The 25098-nt window shown below is 46.7% G+C and overlaps 1 protein-coding gene across 1 annotated transcript in view; it reads right to left on the bottom strand.

Annotated features, from left to right (window-relative positions):
* The window catches only part of LOC144119314 (fatty acid synthase-like), a 120867-nt gene that overhangs the window by 24887 nt on the left and 70882 nt on the right, over positions 1 to 25098 (bottom strand). Inside the window, exons 19-24 of the mRNA XM_077651975.1 lie at positions 21802 to 22128; positions 19451 to 19570; positions 7329 to 7684; positions 6219 to 6572; positions 4388 to 4631; positions 1793 to 2029 (exon numbers count right to left, since the gene is read on the bottom strand). Of these exons, the coding sequence (XP_077508101.1) occupies positions 1793 to 2029; positions 4388 to 4631; positions 6219 to 6572; positions 7329 to 7684; positions 19451 to 19570; positions 21802 to 22128 (1638 nt within the window). The remainder of the gene's footprint in view (positions 1 to 1792; positions 2030 to 4387; positions 4632 to 6218; positions 6573 to 7328; positions 7685 to 19450; positions 19571 to 21801; positions 22129 to 25098) is intronic.

The raw sequence follows: 25098 nt of genomic DNA, 5'->3' as shown, positions 1-25098 counted from the left end.
GTAACTGCTACTCTGAGTTTCCTGAATATGGCATAAAACCGAGCTCACTGAACCATATCTCCATATGCACGTTCGTCGCCACTGATCACGGACGCACCTCCACCGTAGTGGCTCGTTCAAGGAAGTTCATGACAGTGAGCGTAGCGACCTCACTAACGGAGACAGAAAACGCCATAATTAGCTTTGCACTAACCGCGTACAGGCGAATATGTCCTAATATAACACCACACTATGAAACGGCGTGGCATTGCGCCTTGTCAGATCCCTGTTCCTTATCTTCACAATGCCCGCTCAATAATGAACTTTCATCGCGCACAGGGGTCGGCATAGTTTCTTCACCTACACCTTGCTAGTTTTTAATGAAAGACCGCGGCTGCTACACCACCCAATTTTGCGTAGTAATCTGAATCGTCTTCGACGCCACGTCTCCCATGTCGACGTTTGCTTGGTCACTGGCCGCCTCACCTGGGTGCACTCGCTTATAATTTCCGCAGCCTCGGACTTGAGTTTTGCGATATACTGTTTCACTCACCGACCTTTTCTCATGAGCGAAAGGCGTACTCGACAGCGGTTTAGCTAGGTAATTCTAGTCTCCACGCAAATGTAATCATCTCCATGTTTTTTCGTCGTCAGAGACAGCTCTATTTGGCACCTCAGTTTACGCAAAGCTATTGGGCACTCACATTGAATTTCTGCGCTTTTTGTACATTCTTTCCGCTTTCTGAATGTATAATCGGGCACCAAATTAGACATTATATTGTAGCGACCTTATCTCCACCTATAGCCCTTGCTGCAGAACGAGACATCATGCTGGAGTAGTTCACAATGTCATACGTGAAATAGTGAAACTAGCAAGGTTTTGTACGAAAAACAACGCGTCCGTTACTTTAACATTGTAATCCCTGACCTCTCGCCATACCACCACGGCGAAGAAGGGACAGCCATGGTTTCACTTGAGCCGCGTTTTTATTCCCTTTAGGCGCGTAGAATTCTAAGCCAGCCAGCAGCACACGCAGCGCGCTCTAGAGGACGTTAACATCACAACGCAGAGATTGTTCGGGAATGATTCTACTTGAGCAGAGCGTGGGCGCGATATGATTTAATGCGAAAGAATTATATCACTCATCGACAACAAAGTCCGGCGGCATTGACAGGCAGCAGTGGGTTTAAAACGACCCAGTGACTTCACCATGGTGTTGCATGACATCAGTTGTATACCATATGATAGTGACGCATACAGCAAAAAGAGGAATTTTTTTTACGAAGAAGCGGAGAATTGAACCATGCACCTCCGTATTGCAGGGCAAGCACGTAACACATAGCCCACAAAGCCTCGTAATTTTAAACATAGTTTTATTACACTGATAAATTTTCTGTCTGCCCAGTGTTTCTTGGCGAATAAAGGTGAACCTAGCAAATGCGTTTCCTTAAAACTGTTTGCTAATACGTACGTGTGTAATTAGATAGGAAGGCATCTAAAACGAGCTTCGCAACAGAGCAAACGATGAGACAGTGTTTTACATTAAAAGCACAGGTAGTCCCAAGTGCACTCCGGAATTTCTGTTAGGCCGTCAAAAGGAAGAGCTGAAGCAGTTTACTGCTCGAGACGTTTTTTTGCTCTGGCGCTGCTGTTGGAATTTTGAAATATTTTGCACCCAAAATCTTACACGCAGAACGTTGAGCAGTCGGAACTTATGACTGCATTAGCTGAAGAATAATAAGGTCCAGTGAAAGGGCCATTGTCGTAAGGCAGCTGGTACAACCTAAATCGCAGAAGAATATCAAAACTCACCGAAAACACGGGCAACAGACTGGACGAGGTCACGCTTCTTGAGCACGTCCAATTTGATGGACAAGTCAGCCTTTACAAAGCTCGAGACTACGGTTCCACCGTGGCACATGAATCGGTCCAGAACTTGCAAACACGAAGTGATTCGCTGCGATACGGTTCCACTGACAACCGCATCATCGCCTGCCATCTCCCGGAACACACCGACATCACCTATCGGGCCCCACTGGATAGCCAAGGCTAGGACAAAAAAAGACATAGCTGTTACATAACCATGCCGTCAGTTCAATGGTTCCTGACAACAAATATTGCGCATCACCTTCATACCTCTATGATCATGACCCTACTGTTACGACCTCATGCACTTGCTTATTGTTTAATATTATTATATTTTGTGTGCTATAAATCTGCTATTTAGCTTGAATTTCACTACTAATTGTTTTTTCTTTAATTTACTAATAAATTATATGTTGGGAGCACTGTACTCCCGATGTTGTGTATTGTGTGCTTGCTGAAGGTGTGTTAAGTGATGCATAACATGTTTAGCTGCATTTTAATTTTTCCCTATGCAAAAATGACTAGCTCGCGACACTGTAAGGATCACTGTTTTTACATGACCTTGTAGATAACTGAAAACATGGTGGGCTCTAGTCGTAGCATCGAGTAGAGTATACAGTGCATTACCGTTCAAACCAAGTTACCTCGTGCTTTCAGTACACGTTAGTTAACGACTATGACGAAGATATATTGTATGTCTGTCTCTGTTTAATTAATAGCGGGAGGTGGGAGAGCCGGGACCTCCTGTGCTGTGCTGTCACCCAGAAAAAAGGAACGAACACGAAGTGGTGTCGTCTTTTACACTCACGATGGTCTAGTGGCCAGAAAAGAACTGCGATATACAAAATACGACACTATTATGAGTCGTTGGCGCGAAGGATAAGGACAATCAAAGCAAAAAAAGCGGCGATGGCTGAGTCGTAAAATGTGGCGGCAAAGCAAGCTGCACGATATCCGCTGGCACTTGGAGAGCAGCAATAGACAGGTCTGTGCATCTTCTGCACAGTGCCATCAGGGTGGAAAATCCTACCTTGGAATCCTGCCCGGATGTTTTCGGCACCAACTCCTACGTTAAAGTTGCCTCTTGTTTTGTGGGCGGAGCAGCCGCTTTGGGTTGATGTTCGGTAGAGTGCAATAACAGTAGAAGTTCAAAATTTTTTTCTGGCTTGAAAAATGCCACGGCCACAAGGTGCTTTGTAGAGTGCATACGCTGTGTGGTTGATGTGCCGTTTTTTGGAAACTGGTTTCGAGGAAAGAAAATGACGCTATAACTGTATCACATATCTTGTTGGAGACCCTATCCGCGCCGTAAGGAAAGAGACAAAAAAGGGAGTGAATCAAGAAAGGAAGAAACAGATGCCATAGTGGTGGTCTTCTGAATAATTTCGAGAGCCTGGGGATCTTTAGCGTGCACGGACATCGCACAGCACAAGGGCGCCTTTTGCGCTTCACTTCCGTCGAAACGCAGCCGCCGCAGTCGGGTTCGAACCCGGGAACTCCGGCTCAGTAGTCGAGCGCCCTAACCACTGAGCCACCGAGGCGGGTGCCTTTTTTTCGTGTTTCTCTTTCCTGCGTTCATATTTTCAAGCTGAAAAATCAAGAAATGCAAACCCGTACGATGCTGTGTGCGTTACATTCTCATGATATATTAACTCTGTCCTGGGTTTAATCGGGAGGCAAAAGGTAACAAGTGTCAGCGTACTACTTGTACAGCAAAGTGGATATCATGTACATGGTTGAGCCTAATGATTATTCGATTAGCTAAAGAAGTCAACTTTTTATTTTTTAATTTAGGATATTATTTCAAGGTGGCCAAATTAAAGACCGCAAACATCAAAGGTGAGCCACCTTCTAAAATTTCCTAACCGGCAATATGTTTCCAAATATGGAAGCCGAAAATACGCATTCCGGAGCTGGTTGAATTGGCTTTCCGCATTCCTTACTTATAAACTAGTTTCGCTAGCATGTCGCATGCACCGAATGCAGACGCTAGATGAGCATTTGCCGATGTAGAAGCAGTGAACATGATTCTGGCGACAATACTATGCGTAGCGACGCTATTATACAAATATGCAGTGGGGCAGCAGGCACTCAACGAGATTTCAAATGCACATTTTTGGCGTTCGATATATTGAACTACAGTGCACATTATTAAAATTTTAAACTAGGCTCACCTTTGATATTGGCGGCCTTGAATTTCGCAATATAAAATCATACTTCAAAAATCAAAAACAAAAAGTTGATTTGATATTTTTGTTATTTGCCCATGTATCGTGCTCTATAAAGGACACAATATCAGCTTGCAGTACAATCAACCTGCACAGGCTGCACCGATGCATATCTCGCATATTTTGAAATAAAAATCCGTAAACATTAAAGAAATCACCCGGTGCATATCGGGAACATAGTGCGTCAAATATAGAACAAGCATTCCTCTCAAACCTCGCGCTTCTTTTTGGACGCCGCACCTTTAGCAGAGCAATGTGTTCATTGAGCCCTCCACACAAGTATGAAAATTGTGGTACAGAGGTATACACTCACCTGGCAATCCACCTGCGGCCCGGCACTCACAAATGCGCTCCATGGCGGAGTTCGCGTAGCCGTAGTTTGTCTGCCCAACATTGCCGTAGCCAGACGATAGCGATGAGAAAACAACGAAATGATCAAGGTCCGGACACAGGCGTCGGGAGATACTATCCATGTTCTGGGTGGCGTTAATCTTAATTCTGCATACAGTCTCGCACGCCTCGGCAGTTTGGTTCTCGAGAAGACCGTCACGAAGCACCTGCGAAGGAAGAGAGGAGGTTCGTCCATACCTCGTCATTCTCATCCCAAGCTTCGACGAGTAAAGCATGGCGACGGTAAAAAAAATCAGCATGCAAAATATGGAAGGGTAGATGTTAACATCAAACTGCGTGCGCAATTGTCGATTTTTTGTTTAATGTAATACAGCTGTGCACATCTTGTGTTCTTTTGAGGTCCTCAGAGGTATATCTCAATGGCAGAACATTTGAAGACTTTCTAACAATTGCGGTTGCATACTATGCACAACACGACGGAAGTATTTTCTTTGTCGACTTATTGTTTAGGCGACTCTGCAATTTCTGACTGTCCTAAAGTAAAATCAGAAGAAATTAGTCATTCCTTTTGCGCATAAAATTTTCCATTTTCAGGAAGCGAAAGAATATGCGGGCGCTTATACGTTTTTAGCACTTGAGAACCTGCAGAATGCACACAAACCCATTAAGAGTGCACACAAAAAACAGCAATAACTCAACCGAAAGTGTAGTCTGGACATTTGGGGGATATCAGAGATGTCGCCTTAAATTTAGTTGTTTCGTTTATAAGGTTTAAAGTCCAAAAGAGAGTCCGGTTGCGAGAGACGCCGTAGGAGAGGGCTCAACACAGTTTCAACCACCTGGTGATCTTTAACGTGTATTGACATCATAGAGCACACATGCCTACAGAATTTCTAGAGAAAAAAAATTGGTGAGAATGCGAAAATGTGAGAGTTCGGCTCTAATTCTGCAGATGCAATGTGCCCTGTTGCAGGAACTAAAAAGAAAAGCATTCAACAGGAAGGCCATGGAGGCACGTGAGATTACAAATCCAGAGGAAGTTTGCGTCATCACCGTGTTCTTGTCCATGTCAGCGATAAAATTTTCCGTCCGGATTGCGTAGCTGAAATTATTTTTGTATGTATCACAGTAATTTAGTGGTCTATAAATACGTTGTAGGTACACACCAAAACTCTGCGAATGAGTTGGTGAGCACCAAAACTCTGCGAATGAGTTGTAATATTTATGAGAAACAGTACTGTCTTCATGGGTTGTCTAGGTCATGTGCTTGGACAAAGGGCCCTTTTAAGTATTTTCCGCTGTGTAAGTGCCTTTTCGCTAAGGCGCGCTGAAACTATCAGAGAAGCTGTATTATGAAAGAACTTTCAGAGACTTCTGTATTTCGAAGAAAGTTCAAAATCTTGTGTGTAAAAATTTACTGCAACGGTGCATGGAAAAGGCTCTTTCGCGGGAAGCGGGAATTGTTCAGCAGAGCACCGAGTTCTCGAAACATTAGCAGAAAAAAAGCACATCATAGAGAGGAGTTGCATATCAATCAAATAGGGCCATGCAAGGTGAATGGCCCCCTGCCCCCGTCCCTCCCCCTCTCCCCAAATAATTTATAACGAAGCGAGCAGGCGGCAGCTGGTATTTCGTTTTTGTGCAGTAACCCATGACACTTAGAATACTTATGGTTTGAGATAATATAGAACTGATGACCTGTTCAACCTCTACAACCACAGGCACACCTCAGGCTCAAGATCTTATGATAACAGATAAGGATATCGCGCAACCACGAAAACAACAGAACCTACCACGCCCAGGTTGAAGATACCTCCGACAGGACCCATGGTCGCTGCTTCACCGATGATTTTCTGAGTACCGTCTTCCGTTGAGGCGTCTTCCTTACTTACAATGATGTCGACGCCTGCCCGCCGCCACCGGCGTAGGCACAATTTCTGGTACCCAGTCCGCACCCCAGACCGAGTAGTAAGTACCAGCTGGCGGCATCCGCGGTTCACCATCCAGTCAGCAAGTTCAAGGCCAAAGCCCCCAAGGCCTCCGATGATGACGTACGATTTGTGCTCGTAGAAGTATGTGCGTGCCACCGCTTCCACAGTAATGGGCTTGGCGGGCATTGCAACCCGCTGGTATTCCTCCGGTCTGATCTGTATGATATGGTGTTTCATGAGTTTTTTGACGTGGTGTCCACGTCTACAGCACACGTGCGGTCATATTGTAGAGGGCGGGACACACAGGTACACAATATACACAGGCACAGTTTATGCCTCATAAAGCCTAAAAATGAAACAAAGCAACTTTATTGCAGAATAAAAGCGAGGATTAGTGCACAGTTCCTACCCTTACGTTGGCGACGTTCGTACGATATTATAACCTTGCTGGTTTCAAACACTATGCAAGCCATTAAGCTGGGACAATGCTACTGATACGCTGACAATAAATGGAAAGAGACTATGAGTAAAATTGGACGAGTGCCTTGGACAGGAAATGCGACCGTTTTAATCCACTATCTATAGTACGGCAAAAAGGAAATATTTTTTCAAAACTAATATATTTTTCTACAAGGTATTACAGGACATCCATTTCTCGGCATGCCCATATTCCGCGCAGACATTCGTAGCTGCTTCTGAGCTAAAGAGATCCTTGGAGGCAGTAAAGGCCTTGATGGAGGGAGCGATAAAAATAATTTCTGTCGTCACATCGGATCTCACCATCGAGATGAAGTATGAACGACTGCGTTCTGCGAAAACAAACTAAATGAATTCTAAGTTTTCGCGCTATTAAAACTATTCGCAACTTTTTGCTTGTAGCTGAACCAGATTCTTATGGCCTCTCTCTGTTTCAGTATGTTGTAGTCTTTGTGTCCTGGGAAATGAAGTGGATAATCACTAAAGGGTGCGTACCTCGAGCACAACTTTTCCAACGTGCTTTCCGGAGCCAATGAACCGGAAGGCCTTTTCGGCTTCGTCGATTGTAAATCGGGTGGTGTCCAGAGGTCGTACGGCTCCCAACGCGATACCCTCTGTAACATGTTGCACCACGCGGCGCCTCTCTTCCAAACCCGATAGGGTGTCGTCATGCAGGGATTCCAGCAGTATTCCGTGGAAGCTGACGTTTTTCAGGAAAACGGACATACCCAGGGGCGAGTCCTGAGACAAATCCACTTTCCCGATCTCCAGGAAGCGGCCGTTTGTCGCCAGGCAACGCACACTGGCCTGGAGCTTCTCTTGGGCCAAAGAATTCAGGACAAGGTCCACGCCTGGTGTGCAGATGGAAACGATACAAAAAGCAAACATTGAGGGGGGGGGTACAAATGATATAATTTTATTTTGTGAAGTGAGTTGGTGACCGGGAATGATGGCTGCGCGAAGGGCACTTACAAGAAATAAAATGGGGAAACACGAACACTACAGCCCAGGGCAATAGCGTAATACATTCTTAAAACTTATTAGTTTGCGTTGGAGAACTAAACTTTATGCAGTGTTTTCATGAAGCAGAGTACTTGAGGACTGTCAATGAGTAGAGGAGATTTCTCTCTTGTGAAGGCTTCATATTTTTAATTCACATTAAAGAAGAATGATGAATTGGAAAGACCATTGACTGAGGAAATGTTACTTTTTCGGACTTTGCAGACCGTTTTAAAGTTTCTGTGACTGAAAACGTTGTGGAAGCGCAATACCGTTTCAAATATCATTTCCAGATGTTTATTTACTGATCAAACACTGATCAGCCTTGCATTTTCGCCTTATTTGCCTATGCCTTATTTGCCTTATTTGCCTATGGGGACCGGGCAAAAGAAGCCACCTCAGTGCGGAAAGTGGCATTGCAAGACTTATTTCCTGCACAGTCAGTGTGGTGTACGAAACCCCACTGACGTGTGGAGGTGTCTGTATAGGCAACACGGTTTACTGTATAAATCACACGGCATGGGAGCACAAGAAGTCGCTAGAAGAAGAGGATGGGTGCAATCTGAAAGCCCGCTGTAGAGAATGCAAGTGCGTGCCGGTGCTAAGTGGCGTTAAGATCCTAGGCAGAAGTCGCTCTCATGTGGTGCATGCAATGCTGGTGGCTATTCTTTATTAAAAAGAAAGGAAGCACATATCTTTGCGACACTTATTCAGCTCTTCGAAGCAATGAAATGAGCTTTCTTAAAAAAAATTTGCAATGACATGATCTCGTTAAGACGCCTGCATTCGCTGTTGTTAGGCTTACAAGGCTGGAAAAATGGTGTTCTTTGGTGTTGCATTTATCCACGCTGGTATCTGTAAAGTTAGTGGAACTAGTTCTCGTTTCTTGATTTTGAGTATCCTGACGTTTTTTCGGTTTGATTGTATGACTTTGCTTTTTCTACGAATTCCTGACGCTTATTTTGCTAAGAAATATATTTTCTTTTGTTTAGACAACGGTAATAGCAGGTTTTTAGAGGCTAGATATAAGAAGGGCTCTCCATATGTTTCAGAGATGTACTGTTGCTGGCTGTGTTCGGAGCCATCGCCCGGTGTGTCACGTGTCTGAGTGTTGGTGTTATATATATGCATCAATTTCTGTCAAATCAAAATTTGTTGTGTGCACATGTGTCGTTCCCATTAATCTGCGGCCGTGATTGCGCCGCCCTTCCCTTGCCCTGAAAGCAATATTTGATGTCGGCTGGCTAATTAATCATTGTCCAATACAGACCAGTGCATGAAGATGGAGGACTATAAGGAACAGAGAGATGGCTGACCAAATGGTTCTCCGGCCTTTTTTGTCCTCGCGTTTCTGCAGAGCCAATCCTACCGCCATTTTGTTGGTCGCCACCCTCATCAATTCCCGATGCTTCTGTACCACACTATTTTCTAAGCTTCACCGCCTGCTGCCGTCTCTTCGCATGCCGACGCATGCGGAGCCCGCATCGCACACACTCTGCGAACGATCAGCGCCTGCCGTTACTTCAGGGTAGAGAACGTACAATTTAAAACTGTACAGGCCAGTTGGCACAGTTCAGTGCCACTCCTTTTGCTGTTGCCGCAGAAATAAGTCATATCCTAAGTTTGCTTGCAGCCAGTAATATAGCACTTCACTATAAATGCATGACGGTAGCCAACAGTCACCGAAACCAAGAACTAAAAGGGATGTTTTTTTTTAATTATATTTTTTGTTATTCGTCAATGCGAGAAAATAAAGATTATTTTTAAAATGTAACCGATTAGAAAGCAGAATCAAAACTAACACATGAAGCTGCTGGGATCCGAACCCATGACATCCGAATCTCGCGTCCGGATCTCTACCGACTGAGCTACGGTGACTGCTGTATAATATTCTGCTTTCGAGTGTTAATGACATCCACCCCATTGGTGGATGTCATTAACACACCGACGGCGATGACGAAGACGCGAAAGCCAGGGACGGGCGCCTAACAGCTATCGGTGCAAAAAGCAATTATCATTCGTTCCTATGAAGTATGTAACCTAACTGAAAGAGTGCACACGAGAGCAACGACATAAGGTGATTAATTATTCCCACTAGTACTTCCACCCATAAAATCATCGTTAGGATTTTTGGTCACTGCTTGCCATACTCCTGCTTCGTATCAAGGCTAAGGCCAATTCCGTTAAACCGGACTAACGAATATGCCATGAGAACCACGAAATGTCCCGAATAAAGCTGTCGCTTTTGTGTTAAGCACATGTGTCGGCCTTGAGAGCCTGGCACTTATTCTCACGCTCAAATATGAGGTACGAGACATCATCGGTTGCGCTGGAACGGCTTATCAACATAAACGTGCGGACAAAATCAAATGCTAAGCCTTGCTGACTTTCTCTTTCGCCACCTATATTATAGCCATCGTTAACAAACATTTGCAGCAGTAATTGCGACTAGCGTGAGAGAGACTCTAGATTTCAACCAGCCCAGAAACCAGACGAGTATCGAGTGAGGGTTGCTTGGTTAGACATGACATTCATGCGATCAACGAAACAACCAACATATTTGGAAAAAAGAAAGTGCCCCCATGCGTGGCTTTCTTGAACTAATAAAATGTAATGAACTTAGTGCAAATTGCAACGGTGACGCTAAGTTTACTTCCGTGGTGCGAGGTATCGATGAACTATGCAGGAATTTTCTATAAAATACTTGCGACTTTACAACGAACCTAAAGAATATAGGAGGAGTGAGAAAAATGACACAAACGTGGGGTGGGATAATGCAGCCAGATGTCCGAGCTGTGATTCACTCTGTGACTTCGTGTACGAAAGGCGTTAATTTTGGAAGGCGAACAGCTAAAGTTAGCAGCGGTATCATCAGACACCTCCGGTTTGACGACTACGTAGTGGCATGAAACTCGCGGGGCGATTTGGAGTGGGAGATTCAGGACTATTGGCGGGAAAACCCAGGCTCATACTAAAATGCGCTGCCAGAACAAATAACAATTATTAATAAAGCTTACCCTTCAGCTGCAGGTCGGCATTCGCTGCAATGTTTCAGAGGTGAAGCAATATCTGACGGGTACTGAAGAGAGACAACGCTATACTGACGGCAAACTCAGGCTTTAGGGATGGTTTTTGCGCTACGGAGAGAAGTGGCATCTAGTTATGAACGGCTTTGTGTAATAAAGAGGAAAGTTTATTTCGGGTGATCCGGGCATACCCCGATTTCAATACACAATTCAAGAGGTAAATGAAAGTGGAAGAAGACACCTTGCTGGTTTTGCAAGTATAATAACGGCAGCTTAGATATGCAGCTACGGACCGAATGCAGAACCGACGTGTACATAACGCCGTAGTAGTGGAAACAATCTCTTTTCAAACAATAATAATAATAATTGGTTTTTGGGGAAAGGAAATGACGCAGTATCTGTCTCATATATGGTTGGACACCTGAACCGCGCCGTAAGGGAAGGGATGAAGGAGGGAGTGAGAGAAGAAAGGAAGAAGAGGTGCCGTAGTGGAGGGCTCCGGAATAATTTCGACCACCTGGGGATCTTTAACGTGCACTGACATCGCGCAGCACACGGGCGCCTTAGCGTTTTTCCTCCATAAAAACGCAGCCGCCGCGGTCGCGCTCGAACCCGGGAACTCCGGATCAGTAGTCGAGCGCCCTAACCACTGAGCCACCGCGGCGGGTTTTCGAACAAAAACGAATTCTATTTTTATTTTTTCACTAAATTTTAAAAGTCTCACCGTCATTATTCGGCCAGAAAAAGCATATTAGAGGAGAAACAATCTACGGGCTTTCTTCACAGATTTACAGTGTAATATTTGGTTCAATTTGATACTGTCTTCCCATTCATGAGGCGGCTTACTGTAGGTTGCCACGGCTCTCTTATACGACCATCAATGAAGGGATATCATTATAATAGAAGCGCAACGCAATGAGAGCAGTGGGGGATCGGCCTCTCGCTTTTCGAGCGAAGATTATCCTTTTGACTGGCGCAGCTATTGGCGACTGGGGGAGCTGTAGCTGTGCGGAGGAACTTATCGACAATTGTTTTCGCTTATATTCGTGGCGTGGGTGGCGCGCTGTGTTGGCGACAGGGAGTGGTGGGTTTTTGCGGTGCTTATATTCTTCTTGCGGTGACAATTGTTACTTGTACTTATCAGCTGATGCCCTCCTGCGCTGTTTACCGCGATTTTGATGTGACGCTCCAGCAGCTGTTATGTCCGCGGGTGTTGCTTCCCGGACACGCACTGAAAGACCAGCTTGCCCTCTCTGGTTTTTCACTCAAAGTCGGAATTGGTCTGCTTGCATTCCATCTCATGCAGAATCTTAACTCTCCTTTATATGGCGTCATCGCAGTTCCCTTTGTCGTTGACCCCTCAGTCTCTGCAGCTCAGTGCGCCGAGAGCGTTTACCTGCCGCGAGGTTCATGGCTCTCAATGTGATTGCGAGGGCGAGAACTGTACAAGTGTGCTCACTTCCAATGCTAGAGGAGAAGTGTGCGTCTTCTCGTCGAGGACAAGCAGGCTGTTCTGCTACACAGAAGTACGCTGTAGCGCTGGGCGCAGCACCCTCCCGCCGCTTTCTCTTTCTCGTTCTGTAAACGCGCTACCACAGCGCGCTACACCTCTCGCTGTTGCGATGCGCTCTACTCGCACGAATGAACCGCGTGCCGTCTTCCCCCTCCTACTAGCCCCTTCGGTACTTCTACACTCCGCGTGGGGCCCTGTGACCCTACTCTCCTCTGTCTAGCTTCTCTGTTGGGCTCAATGGCGCTCCTACCTTTTCCTCGCTCCCTCTTTTCCATTTGACAGTGAAGTTTAGGGGCTTCGGCCAGACACGATGGCGCCTGTGTTATGGCAGTTTTACACTAGTGCTGCTCTTGCAGAAAGGTTTTCACTTTGAAGAAACATTCAGTCAATTAGAAGTTTTACCAATGTGTGCATGGGAGGCTGATCTTTCTTTCTGAAGCGAGAAGCTTTACTACCCTAGCTTAACGAGCTGTCAGCGCAGCCGTAAGTTTGACCTTGAAAGTAGGTAGCTAGATGTCAAACAAGAAAACGACGCCTATCTCAGATATCTCGGTGGACACACGAACCGCTCCCGTAAGGGAAGGGAAATAAAATGAAAATTGGTTTTAACGAAAGGAATTGAGGTCTGCCTCACATATCTCAGTGGACACCTGAACGGCGCCATGAGGGAGGGAAAGTGAAATTAAAGTTGGTTTTAAGGAAAGGATATAACGCCTGTCTCACATATCTCTGTGGACACCCGAGCCGCGCCGCAAGCGAAGGAAAATGATGGTGCTGGTGAATAACTTCATTATTGGCGGAGCACTTACACCTAAAAATTTCATGGGCGGGCTGGCTCCTGGTCGTGGATGATGGCCGGCAGCCCGTTTCTGACGGCGATCTTCTCCGCCCAATGCGCCAACCTCAGTTGCGAGGCCGGTTCGGAGCTAGAGAACATGACCTCCCTCCCACCCCCCCCGAGTCCGCGACGGCCAATTGGCCCTGTGGTTGCAGTTGTCGGCCGAGGAACATAATGTGGTCAAACGTGGCTCTCGGGGCCCAACAGAGGTAACATGCGGGGGTATCAGTAGAAGGAAAGAAAAGCGCAATTAGCGCTGGGGAGGGAAAGGTGCGAGCCTGGAGTTGTGGCCAAGACGTCTGCTGTTATGTCAGCGATTTGTGCGGCGGTGGGTAAAGTTGACGTTCTTCGCGGTAGTGTAGCATGACGTCGTGATATGTGATCAGCCTGTATGTCGCGCTGCCTGAGTCTTCGGTACACGCCGCTCGGTTGACGTACGGTGAACCAGCGGAATGGGTCACTTCGCTACAGGAATTGCGCAAATGGGCCGGTAACGGGACTATTTGGATGGGGCGAGGTGGTAGGGCGTTGGAGATGAGAATTTTATAGGCGGCAGAATGTTTCTGCCCGCGGGCAAAATTATGAATGGCGGATTTGGAATCGCTCAGGATAAGAGTGGCAGTGAAAGATGTTATCGCTGGCGCGATGGCTGCTTCTTCGGCTTCTATCGAGGTGTTTTCCCTGATCGAGCCTGATGTTATGTGTTTTAGGTTGTTGGAGAGTAGGCACATGGCGTAAGCTCAGGGTTGGGAGTTCTCTGCGGCATCCACGTAGATTATGCCCCGTTCATTTTCAAGTGCTTTATGCAAAGCACGGGCGCGGGCTGCCCGTGGATCCTGGTGGTGGACGGTGATGAAAATTTTAATTGACACAGAGGAGTCCGGGACACACAGGTCCATGGGCCCCCACACACCCCACTGCACTCAAACGGTCATGTACCTGAGGCTCATGACGCTGGCAGCCCGGCCTGCAGCTATGGCTTGATTGGCCGGGTCCTCGGAGCGCAGTAGAATCTCCCGAGCCTCCCAAGTGGCGAGGTGTTCCAGGCCCCGCGGGGGAGGATCCGCCGGGCAGAGGAAAAGGATATGGTTGAGAGTGGCTTTGGGGAGATGGCAGAGGGTACAGGAGGGGTTTGTGTGGAATTGGTGATAGCGCGATCGTATATAAGGGGAGGTTAAGGTGCGTGTTTGGAGCCGCCTCGAAAGTGTCTGGTGATAATTGTCGAGGTGGGGATGATGTGGGGGGCAGAGCCGACGCTCGGCTTTGCAGGCCTGCGTCAGTTCACTGAATGAATGCATGCGTTCCGGTGAGAACCCTAGATAGGAGGCCACCGGTGCCCGGTTGAGAGAACCTCGGGCTAAAGCGTTGACAACCTCGTTTCCGGGATTCCCAGAGTGGGCAGGCACCCATATGAGCTCCATGTGGCGGGCCGGGTGTGCGGCGAGGGAGATCAGTATTCGAAATGCAGGGCCATGAACTCCCCCGCGAGCAAAATTTAGTATGGCAGCTCTAGAGTCTGACAGTATATACCGGGCCTCCGTGCGCGTGAGGGCTACGGCAATGACGGCCTCTTCAGCCTCCTCGAAAGTGGCAGTGGGGGATATATGAAGGGTGGCAATCGGTTATAGGCAGAGGTTCGTGATGGCCACAACCGTGTCCTCCCCGGTGCATGCGGCATCCACCCACACGGCATACGGTTCCGTGCCGTAGTGTTTGTGGAGCGCCCGTGTTCGACCTCTGCGGTGGGGCTTGTGGTAGGTGCGGAGCATGTTTTGGGGAGAGGTTTAATAAGCAGTTCGCGGTGAATGTAGGGGGGGGGGGACCTGGAGCTGTGTGGGATTCGTGGCTGGTATGCTGATACCGAGGGTGCGTAGGATGTGTCTGCCGGTGGTGGTTCTCGCGAGACGTATGTATTGTGTCGGTCGGTGGGCCCCGATAAGCTCCCCTATCGTGTTGTGCAGGCCTAGTTGGAGGAGTGTTTCGGTTGAGGTATTTAGGGGCAGGTGTAGTGCCGTCTTAAATGCTGTTCGGATCATGGCATCCAAGATGAAGATTTCTCTGCCCTGGAGTTTCAGCTAAAGGAGCGCGAAGAGAAAGGAGTTGAGGATAAAGATATGAAGAGACGGGAAAGGTCATGCTCCTTCAGGGCCCGGTGGGGTACAGAAACTCGTCGGATTAGGTGGAATATCGACACCGCCGTCTGCTTGAGTTTATGGACGGTGAGAGTGTTTTTCCCGTTGTTCTGGATGTAGAGTCCCAGCACAAGGAGAGTGTTTACCTCCGGGATGTACCGGTTATCCGGTGTCACGGTTATGGGGGCAGTGGGGCAGTTTCGGGTGGTGGGGCAGAGTATGAGGAGCTCTAATTTCTCAGAGAGGATGAGAGTCTGATAACCCGCGCATGCGTTTGGGTGAAGGTAGCTGCTGACCGTAGAGAGTTCTCTATGTCTACATCGCTGCCATGGGCGGTCCATAGCGTGATATCGTCAGCATAGAGTGTATGCCGAAGGTGAGGGACGGCTTGTAGTTTTCGGGCAAGGGTGTTGAGAGCGACATTGAAGACAAAAGAGGAGAGGGCAGATTCCTGAGGGGGGGGGGGGTGCCAACCCCACTAAGGGTGTATGGGCGGGATGTGTGGGGACCGAAGTGAATTTTGGCTGTGTGGTTAGTTAAGAGTCCTTGAATACAGGTCTACATACGTTCACCTGTGCTCAATGGGGAGAAGTTCGCCATGATCACTTGATGGTCTAGGCAATCAAAGGCCTTGGAGAGATATCCAAGGCGAGGGCGGCTTTTGTGTGGCCCGGTATCAGGCGTCAAAATGTCCTGTGTGAGCTGGAGCATGGCGTCCTGCGTTGACAGATGGGGACGGAAGCCCAATATGTTGTGCGGGTAGAGGTCCTGCTCAGCCATGTGTTGGGTGAGTTGGGCGAGTACGACATGTTCGAAATGCTTGCCAAGACATGACGTTAGTGAGATGAGACGAAGATTTACAGGTGTAAGGTGCTTGTGGGGCTTGGGTGTGAATAAGATTTTGGCGTGAAGCCAGGACTGTGGAAGGGTGCCCTCCTGACAGCATGTGTTGAAATACCCCGTGAGCTGGGCTATCGACTGATCGTCCAAATTGCGGAGCATGCCATTGAAAAATCTTATCGTTACCTTGGCATCACAATCAATAGCAAATTAACTTGGGTTGATCATATTACAAAAATCATGGCCGACGCTTCACGTACACTTGGTTTTATTAGAAGATCACTTCCCTCTTCCCCCGCTAACATACGTAAACTGGCATATGAAGCTTTTGTCCGCAGTAGGCTGGAGTATGCATCCGCGATCTGGAGTCCTCATCAGTCCTACATAATTAACATGCTCGAAGCCGTCCAGAACCGTGCAGCACGCTTCATATCGTCAACATACGACTTTCATTCCAGCGTAAGTTCCATTAAATCATCACTTGACCTCACTTCCTTAGCTATCAGACGAAAAGTTGCGCGCCTTTGCTTGTTCCATAAGTTATACTTCAATTTCCCCTATCTCCGTGGTTCCCTCATATCTCCTCCCTTTCGTACATCGCGCCGCCTTTTTAATTCAAATAGCGTCCAACGACTTCATGGCTCCACCAATGCTTTCAACAAGTCCTTCTTTCCGACCGCAATTGAAGAATGGAACCTTCTGCCCGACTCACTAACAAATGTGCACGATGCGACAAGGTTTAAGGCGATGTTGTTAGATCACCTGGGTTGACATGTTTTTTTTTTTTTCCTAACCTCTCGCCGACGTGTGTGGTGCTTGTGGCCTAAAGGCATTTTTTACATGCACCGTTCTAACTATTCGCGTTCCTTGCTTCTCTTTATGTTCCTATATTGCATTGTTATATTTTTGTGACCTTTGTTTTTCCACATCAACCTTGTATACGCTCCCCCCTTATGTAATACCCCGACAGGGGCCTTTAAGGGACAATAAATGATGATGATGATGATGATGATGATGAAGATACGGTCAACTCCTGGGGTGGAGTTTTAGCGAGGAGTAAAGAGGGCCGTTCTGACTTCTGCGTCTATAATCTCTGAGCAGAGATTGGCATTAGGTTTAATGTACCGGGAGTTGGGTGTGTTCTTAAGTATGTCGATAAGTGCGTCGGAAAAAAGGTCGGTCTTGTGTATAAGTCGTGCGAAATGGCGGTGTGTGGTTTGCGTGCGGTCAATTAAGTGACGTAGGAGTTGCAAGCTGCGTTTGGAGGACGGATTGCCAGTCATACTATCGCAAATCTGTCCCCGGTTGGATCGCCAGAGATCCTCAGAGTGCTCAGTAATTTGTGTTTACAATGCGGCCAGCCGCTTTTTAAGGGTTCGATTGAGCTTTTTCTCTTTCAAGCGCTCTAGGATGCTATGGTGGGCCTCCCATAGGTGGGCCAGGCGAGTGCCGAGGGTGGGCGTATGTGGTGTTGTGGCAAGGGTTTGAGTATGTGCGGAAACATCGTTCATGAGTGATGCCACCCACTGGCCGAAGTCTAAAATGGGAGCGTCAGGAAGGCCCGCCCGTGCGGCGCGGACCGCATCCCAGTTGGTGAGTTTGTGTATTAGGTGACGCTGATGCATGTTTTTAGGCAGGAGGTAGTGATCGACGTATTGACGTGTTGACGTATTGAAGGAAAATGAAGGTTGCTTTTAAGAGCAGGAAATGATGTACGTCTCAAATTCTGCAATTTCCTTTCCCCCAAAACCAGAACTTTTTCTTTCAGTTTGGCTTTCTGAAATGATCTGCAAGGTTTGCGCGTCGTTTGGAACCGGATTTGGTTCCATATCTCCGCATTCAACGAGCAATAATGCAGTTGTAAATATCACCGAAGCTATAATAAATATATACTGTCTTGTGTGTGCGCCGTTAATGTTGTGTCGAAGAAAGCAAGATGTTTAACAAATAAAAAAATGTCTTCTACTGTGTGTTTCACTATGGCTATCAATGGAAACGGCCAGACGCTCGACTACAAACGTAGCCAGGGAGATCCAGATTTTTGCTTTCGACCAGGGTTAACCAAAGCTAAGCAACCAGAAGCTTTTTTTTGTTTTGCTCTTGCATTTAGCTGCAGTAGAGGTCAGTGAGGCATTCTTGCGACTTCTTACCATACGAAGTTGTCCGCTTACATAGCGTCAGCATCTCATCAGGTGCGCCTCGCAGCGCCTGGAGCCTGACTCAAGAGCCGATCTTCGCCTTGTTTTCGAAGCTACATTTATTGCCTCGAGGCATTGAAGGAAATGATTATATGAAGTAAATTCGATTTATACATCTAAGAAAGTTACAAAGAAAATCTCTCATGCGGTCCCTGTGTCGAAGGAGCCCAGGCCGCAGCACTGTGCGGCGAGAAACTCGCTGCTGCCAGGTGCCATATTTTCGCCGGTTTTATTGCTGCGCATGAGGCCACAAGATTGCCACTGCAGGTAAGGACTGTCCACTTGGACTTCCCCGGACAAGGCTTCATGACAACCGGGGCTGGGAAACAAGCCCCGAAACAGAGATAAATTCTGACTAACGGCCGTAGTCAGCGCAACCCCGACCCGCATCCTCCTCAGGACCCTTCCAACTCAACATACTCTATGTGGGAACAACAGTGCTGTAGGGTGCAGCGCACGGAGCAATTTCAGCACGTGTGCAGCGCCGGAGGCGTTCCTTCCTCGCCAAAACAACGTTGTAGTCATTCATACTGAGGAGAATAGGCGCTGACAAGGTGGGGGTGCGTCACGTAGGTCAAATAACCTGCATAACTTTGCGAAATAAAAGTGGTCACGTGGGACCGATTCAATATGTACCGGTTGAGCGATGTAAGCTACCAGGCTGAATGTTCGGCCAAACGGCTGGGCTTCTATTGACGCGTCGGAGCATGAGTAGAGTTTGATGGACGTCGATGCGGATGACGATGCGGGCCATCAGGAGCATGGTAATGATGACCACGTAAAAAAAGCATCCTCTCTACACCGTCCCTCTCCGCGCAGAGGGAAGGAGATTTCGTGAGGCTAAACTGAGGCGTATTATTAAGCGCAGGCATCGATAGACTGCGAACTGCTGTTACCGACGCACAGAAAAAGAAGTCCGACGAAGAAATCTGAAGGACTTCGCTAAGGCAGGTAGAAGCGATAACTTTTTGAATAGCCTCATTTGTCCTCCCTTGGAGCACAGTAAGTCAACAGCGTCAACAGAGTCAACAGCCAGATTGCGCCGCACTTTCATGGCAAAAGTTTACTTACCTCTGCCTCTCGTTTCCTTGAGTACGTGGCGTTCGAACGAAAGGTCGCGCGAGTTGGCGAAGTTTCTTTCCTTCAGTTGTGGGAAGCGGCGCATCAAGAACTCTCGCTTTTCTTGGGATCCTGCCGACATATACAAAACAAAAAAGATATACCATTTCACATAACGTCCTTACACGTAACATTCATATCTGCGAAAGTTGACGTCCTGGCTTCGAAGCTCTGCAGCAGAAACAACGAGCACGATATTGTGATAAAAGTTTGGAACACTTGCGATATTCAGAAGTGGTTTAGAAGTAGGAGTTATGTATGGTGGCTAGCTGCCCAATAAAACACCTCCCGGTCAACTCATTGTCGCTTTCAGAGGCTCGATAGCCGAAACTGACAATGTAGCTCTAAGCCTCTAAGAAAGCTCCTTCCTTGGAGTCCATATGGCCTGCATGATCTCGTAATCATCCGGATTATACGATACCATGCCAAACATTGTCAGTGGTAAGAAACCTAACTTTCGAGCCCACACGCGGTAATCATATCTACTGCTGAGCAGGATATCATGTGATATTACTGCAAGTGGACGTAATTAAGGTCTTACACTATATCATGCTTTTACATGAAATCTCGTTAGTTCGACTTTCTCGGAAATGCGACCAAAGAGACCAATGAGCGCACACGCGACGAACACGCACTAGGCAGTGCATTGTTTCGTCGTCTGTCGCTAACCTTTCTTCAGTACGTGTTCGCCAGTGCCCCACAATGCTCGATAATCTCAGTTGATACTGACGAAGTGTGAGAATTTCAGCAAAATTGCTTTCAAGCTAGCGACATAACTGTGCTAGATAAGCGACAGATTTGAAATAAATATTGTCTGCATTCACTTAGCCGCTCTCAAAAGAGCGCAATAAAGAAAAGTCTGAGATTACGCCAGCGCTTCCGAGCATCCCGTTCCACACCTAAATCAATAGTACGATTCCGCAAGCGTTGAGGATGGCGAGGCTCGAAAAAATAATTGATTGATTCACCGAACGGCATAAAGCATTCGTTCAAAGATCATCTCTAGGTATAGCAGCAGTCCCTTACACATGCATGCTTCTGAAAACACATGCACCCTGCGCACATCTAAATGAAGGGGTTTGCAACGACAAAGTTGCACACGAAAGCAACGATCTATGAGAGTATGGTATTTCTTCAACCTTCAACCAGTGCACTCATTGACATAGTGAAGAGTGATCCCGTGACTTCTTCGCTGTAAGAATTGAGTCATGCTACCAAAGCGTCCGCAATGTTAAATACTGACTGGCTGGTAAATTTTTTCGCCTCGCGGCTGATTGCGCAGGGACACAGGTATGAACATGAACGAAAGCATAAATCTCTCCTCTGTCAGAAAACACATAGCTTTATAAGCGGCCGAAAGAGCCAGGCTTGCTTTGGGCGGATACCAAAAAGGTTGGCATTCCACTTTACCGAAAGAGAGTGACTAACTTCTTCAGACACGAGCACACTTAAGCTACGTCCTAAAGTCGCAATGTTTCAACTGTAGACGTTGACATAAAATGCTAGGACGCAAAAGACACTGGAAAACATTCAGCTGCAGTCAATGAGAGTTACGCAGTTTGCGTCGGAAGGTGCGTCTGAGTAAACCGCTGAATTACGCATAGGGCAGACAGCCTTTTTCCAAGTGGAAGAGGAAGCTTTTCGCTAACCTTCAAGAGTTAACCTTCAAGTATGTGTAGTCTCTTTCGAAGAAGAGGCTTCACAAGAAGTTCTTCAATATTTTATTTCAGCGGTGTCCTCAATGCGTAAATTCTTCCCTAACATTTGAAGGCGATTGCAGGCGATTTATGCGGCACTGGAATAACCTTTTTATGAAAAAAAATGTCCAACACAAAGAACACAATTTTGGCAACTATTAGAGTATGCAGAAAACAGATTTCAGTTAATAAATAGGTCTGATATCAGTGGCGTTAAGTTCTGACCTTTCGTAAGTTAAATAATTAAGGGAAGGCTGTAGGTCAAGCATAGCAGTGAAAAAAAATGCAAGAGGCCTGGCTTGTATACGAAGAATTAATCGTAAAATTCAGCGTTTCTTATTTTGCAAAAAGACGGCCAGAGCAAAGGTGACACCGGAGAAGATTCGCTATACGCTGCTCTCTAACTTAGTGCACAGCACTTTGGTTATCATTGCAGGGCGGGGTGCTGAAGCAAAGCCGCAGTAGGTGTCAAACTTGCAGTTTTCAAAAAATTAACGGGAAAATTTTCTGGTTACGAAAAGAGTAGTCTCTCTTTCATTTTGTTGTTTCACCTTGCAGATATACTATATTCAGCGTAGGATTCACCGGCGAAGCAGTCGTACCCACCGACAGTGGTGAAGACAGTGCATCCCATGGAGAGGGCCACAGAGATTGCTGCCTGTCCAACGCCTCCGCTCCCAGAATGTATAAGCAGCGACTCTCCCGGTCGCATGTTCCCTCGCACAAGCAGTGCATAGTAGGCGGTTGCGTATGCCATTGGCACTGTGGACGCTTCCTCCAGGCTCCAGGTATCGGGTACCTCCCATTGGAGACCGGTGTTGACCACTACAGTCGCTATGCCCTGATTGGGTACCAGTCCCATGACACGGCATCCTGAGCGGTCGCGACCCGAGAACTCTAGCCCCAGGAGGCAGTCAGATGTGGCGACATTTACTGCACAAAAATAAAAAATATTTACCTCGCCTTCTGTTTTCGGCATTGATACACATAGCTCTTGATAATAGAATACTTTGGATGCATGCATAAAAAGGAGAACACAGACTATCTGTGTTTAGCTCACTAAGGTGGCAGTCTGGGCATGCTGGTGATTAATGATGGAAATGTACAGCGCAAATAAATACGCGGACACAAGGAAGACACATGGACTACACAAGCGCTGACTTGCAACTGTTTACTTCGAATCTCGAACCTGTACATACAGCTGAAAAAAAACAGGAAATTATCACACATGCGCAGTAGGTGACACATTCGTATGTTCGCGAAAGAATAACAACTCTGCAAGTAAGATCAATAGATGGCTTGCCCACGCAGGACTCACCCAACCGGTCTATCATTTCAGCCTCTATGACCTCTCGAGTCAGTTGGGAGCGGTTTTTCGCGATAACAGAGCAATCTTGTTAAGCGGGCTGAGACACGAACTCTTCATCTGAATCGCTGTCATTTTCACCTTCACCGTTTTTCTTACTTTTCCTACAGTGTGCGTCCAGAAACTCTCCTCGCCGTTCAGACACATTATTACAATGTTCACGGAGGCGGTCCTTCAAACATATACCGCTTTATCCTACATACCTCTTCCCACATTTCAGAGAGGTTGTAGACAATGAAATGCGTACATTCTACGAACTTTGTTCGGTGCTTCTTCTTGCAGTTCGGATTATTTGAATCACTGAACCTGAACGGTCTGCACAATTTGTGCTGCTTATCGGGGGCAGAGAAAACAACTTTTATGTTCCCCCGTTCGATGATCTTTTTTAAGCTACGAGACAGGCCATGAATGTACGGGATCACAGCAATCCGTTTCATTGAAGGCGGTAGTCACGTACGAGTCTCTTTTGAGTACAGGCGCTTAAGAGGGTTTCCGCGGCACTGATCAAAACGTGAGTAGGATACCCCGCGCTCTAAGAAGAAGGATCTGGTCACTGAAGCTAGCAACCATTAGCTCAGGACCAGATTTACAAAGCTCATTTTCAAGCATAACCCTACAATGCCCCTCTTCACCAATTTGTAATGCGCGGAGCCGAATGGAACCAGTGGTTTGTTAGCGCATGGCTCGTACTTTAAGTAGATCTGTGCGTTACGAAATGAAAGCCCGATATCCTGAAATCGAATACTGTCGTCAGAACGCATCTCATGCGTTAATTCTAGAGGCGACAAGCCTACACGTAAGAAGGCCAGCGTGTTAGTAGCTAGTACTTCGAAAGAGTCCGAACTGCAGTCAAGGAATATTACAAAATCAACATACCTAAAAATCTTGGATAATTTAAAATTTGGTAGGCAGCTACAAAGGGCTCTGTGAAGATGAACTAAAAATAAATCACTAAGAACAGGGGCAATACAGGAGCCGATACAAATTCCCTCCTTCTGCAGATATGTCTGCCCTTCCCAGTGGATAAAAGTTGATCGAAGATAAAACCTAAGTTCTAAGAAGACACCGCTTGACATTACAGTCTCATTCATAAAAGCTACAATTCCGAATATATCAATACTGTCCTAGATACACGTGAGCAAGCCTGACTGTGGCAACGAATAGAAAGATCCTCAATGTCTACAGAGAACGCTCTGAGGCTCCTATGAGGTGAACGCTCGAGGTAATTCAAGACGGTGTCAGAGTTTATGTCTTGTAAAGGTTCTGATGCGTGACAGGTCGAACTTTTTCTGAAGAAAAATGACAACGAACTTTTGCCAAGTGCCGTTTTCTGAGACAATTGCCGTGAAGTGGGTGTTAACCTTATGTGTTTCGACGCTAAAAAAGACCTCAAGAAAATCACGGCGACTTCAATCGATACTCTTACAAACTTTTTCTAACTTCAGTATTGTGCAGAGCGGTGCACAAAGTACCGAACAAAGTTTGTAGAATTTGCGCATTCCATTGTCTACAGCCTCCCTTTAAAATGTGGGAAGAGCTACGTAGAACAATCGGTAGGTGTTTGAATAACTGCCTCCGAGAACACTGTAATAATGTGTCTGAACGACGAGGATGATATCTGAACGCACACTGTAGGAAATGTAAAAAAACGGTGAAGGTGAAAATGATAGTGATTTAGATGAAGAGCTCGTGTGTCAGCCCGCTTAACAAGATTGCTTCGTTATCCCCAAAACCGTTCCAAACCGACTCGAGAGATCATAGAGGCCGAAATGATAGACCGGTCGGGTGGGTCCTGCGTGGCCAAGCCATCTATTGCTCTCACTAGTAAGGAGCTGTTATACTTGCGCCAACATATGAATGTGTCACCTACTGCGGGTGTGTGATAATTGCCCTTTTGTTTAGCGTTACATACTGGTCCGAGGTTCGAAATAAACTGTTTCAAGTCAGTGCTCGTGTGTTCCATGGGTATTCCTTGGGTCATCGTCTTTATTTGCGCAGTAAATTTCCGTCGTGTTTAGCTCCATGAAAAGAATTCCACCGCATTTTGATGCCAGTATATGGTCTTACGTACGCTAATAAAAGTTGTGACACCGAATAAACATTCACCGCTTCTTCAAATTACGTAGAGTTGACCACCTCGTAGACGATAGAGGAGGCGATTGTTGCGGCACTGGAATGAGGTCTTTATGAAAATTGTCGACCACAAGAAGACAAAAAAAGGAAAAAAACACACAACAGGACACGGGAGCTTCTGTCCTGTTGTGTGTTTCCTGTCTTATTCTTTTTTAGCACACGACATTTATTCAAAACAATACGCCAACTAACCCGACAAAAAGTTCTACTACGGAACATTTTACTGGGCTCACGTGAGCCCACAATACATTGAAATCGGTGGCGGCGGCGATAGCAACAAGCGTGCGCGGTGGATGTCGAACAAAAGAATGCCCGCTGATCTCGGGCGTGGCCAATTTGAAGCTGAGAGCACAAGATACAGCGTGAAAGGTAACCACAACAGCCTCGAACAGCAGAGAATCGGT

This window comes from Amblyomma americanum, chromosome 2, assembly GCF_052857255.1.
Source record: "Amblyomma americanum isolate KBUSLIRL-KWMA chromosome 2, ASM5285725v1, whole genome shotgun sequence".
Classification (NCBI taxonomy): domain Eukaryota; kingdom Metazoa; phylum Arthropoda; class Arachnida; order Ixodida; family Ixodidae; genus Amblyomma; species Amblyomma americanum.
Note: the sequence above shows the minus strand (reverse complement) of the source record. Positions and strands in the feature narration are given on the sequence as shown.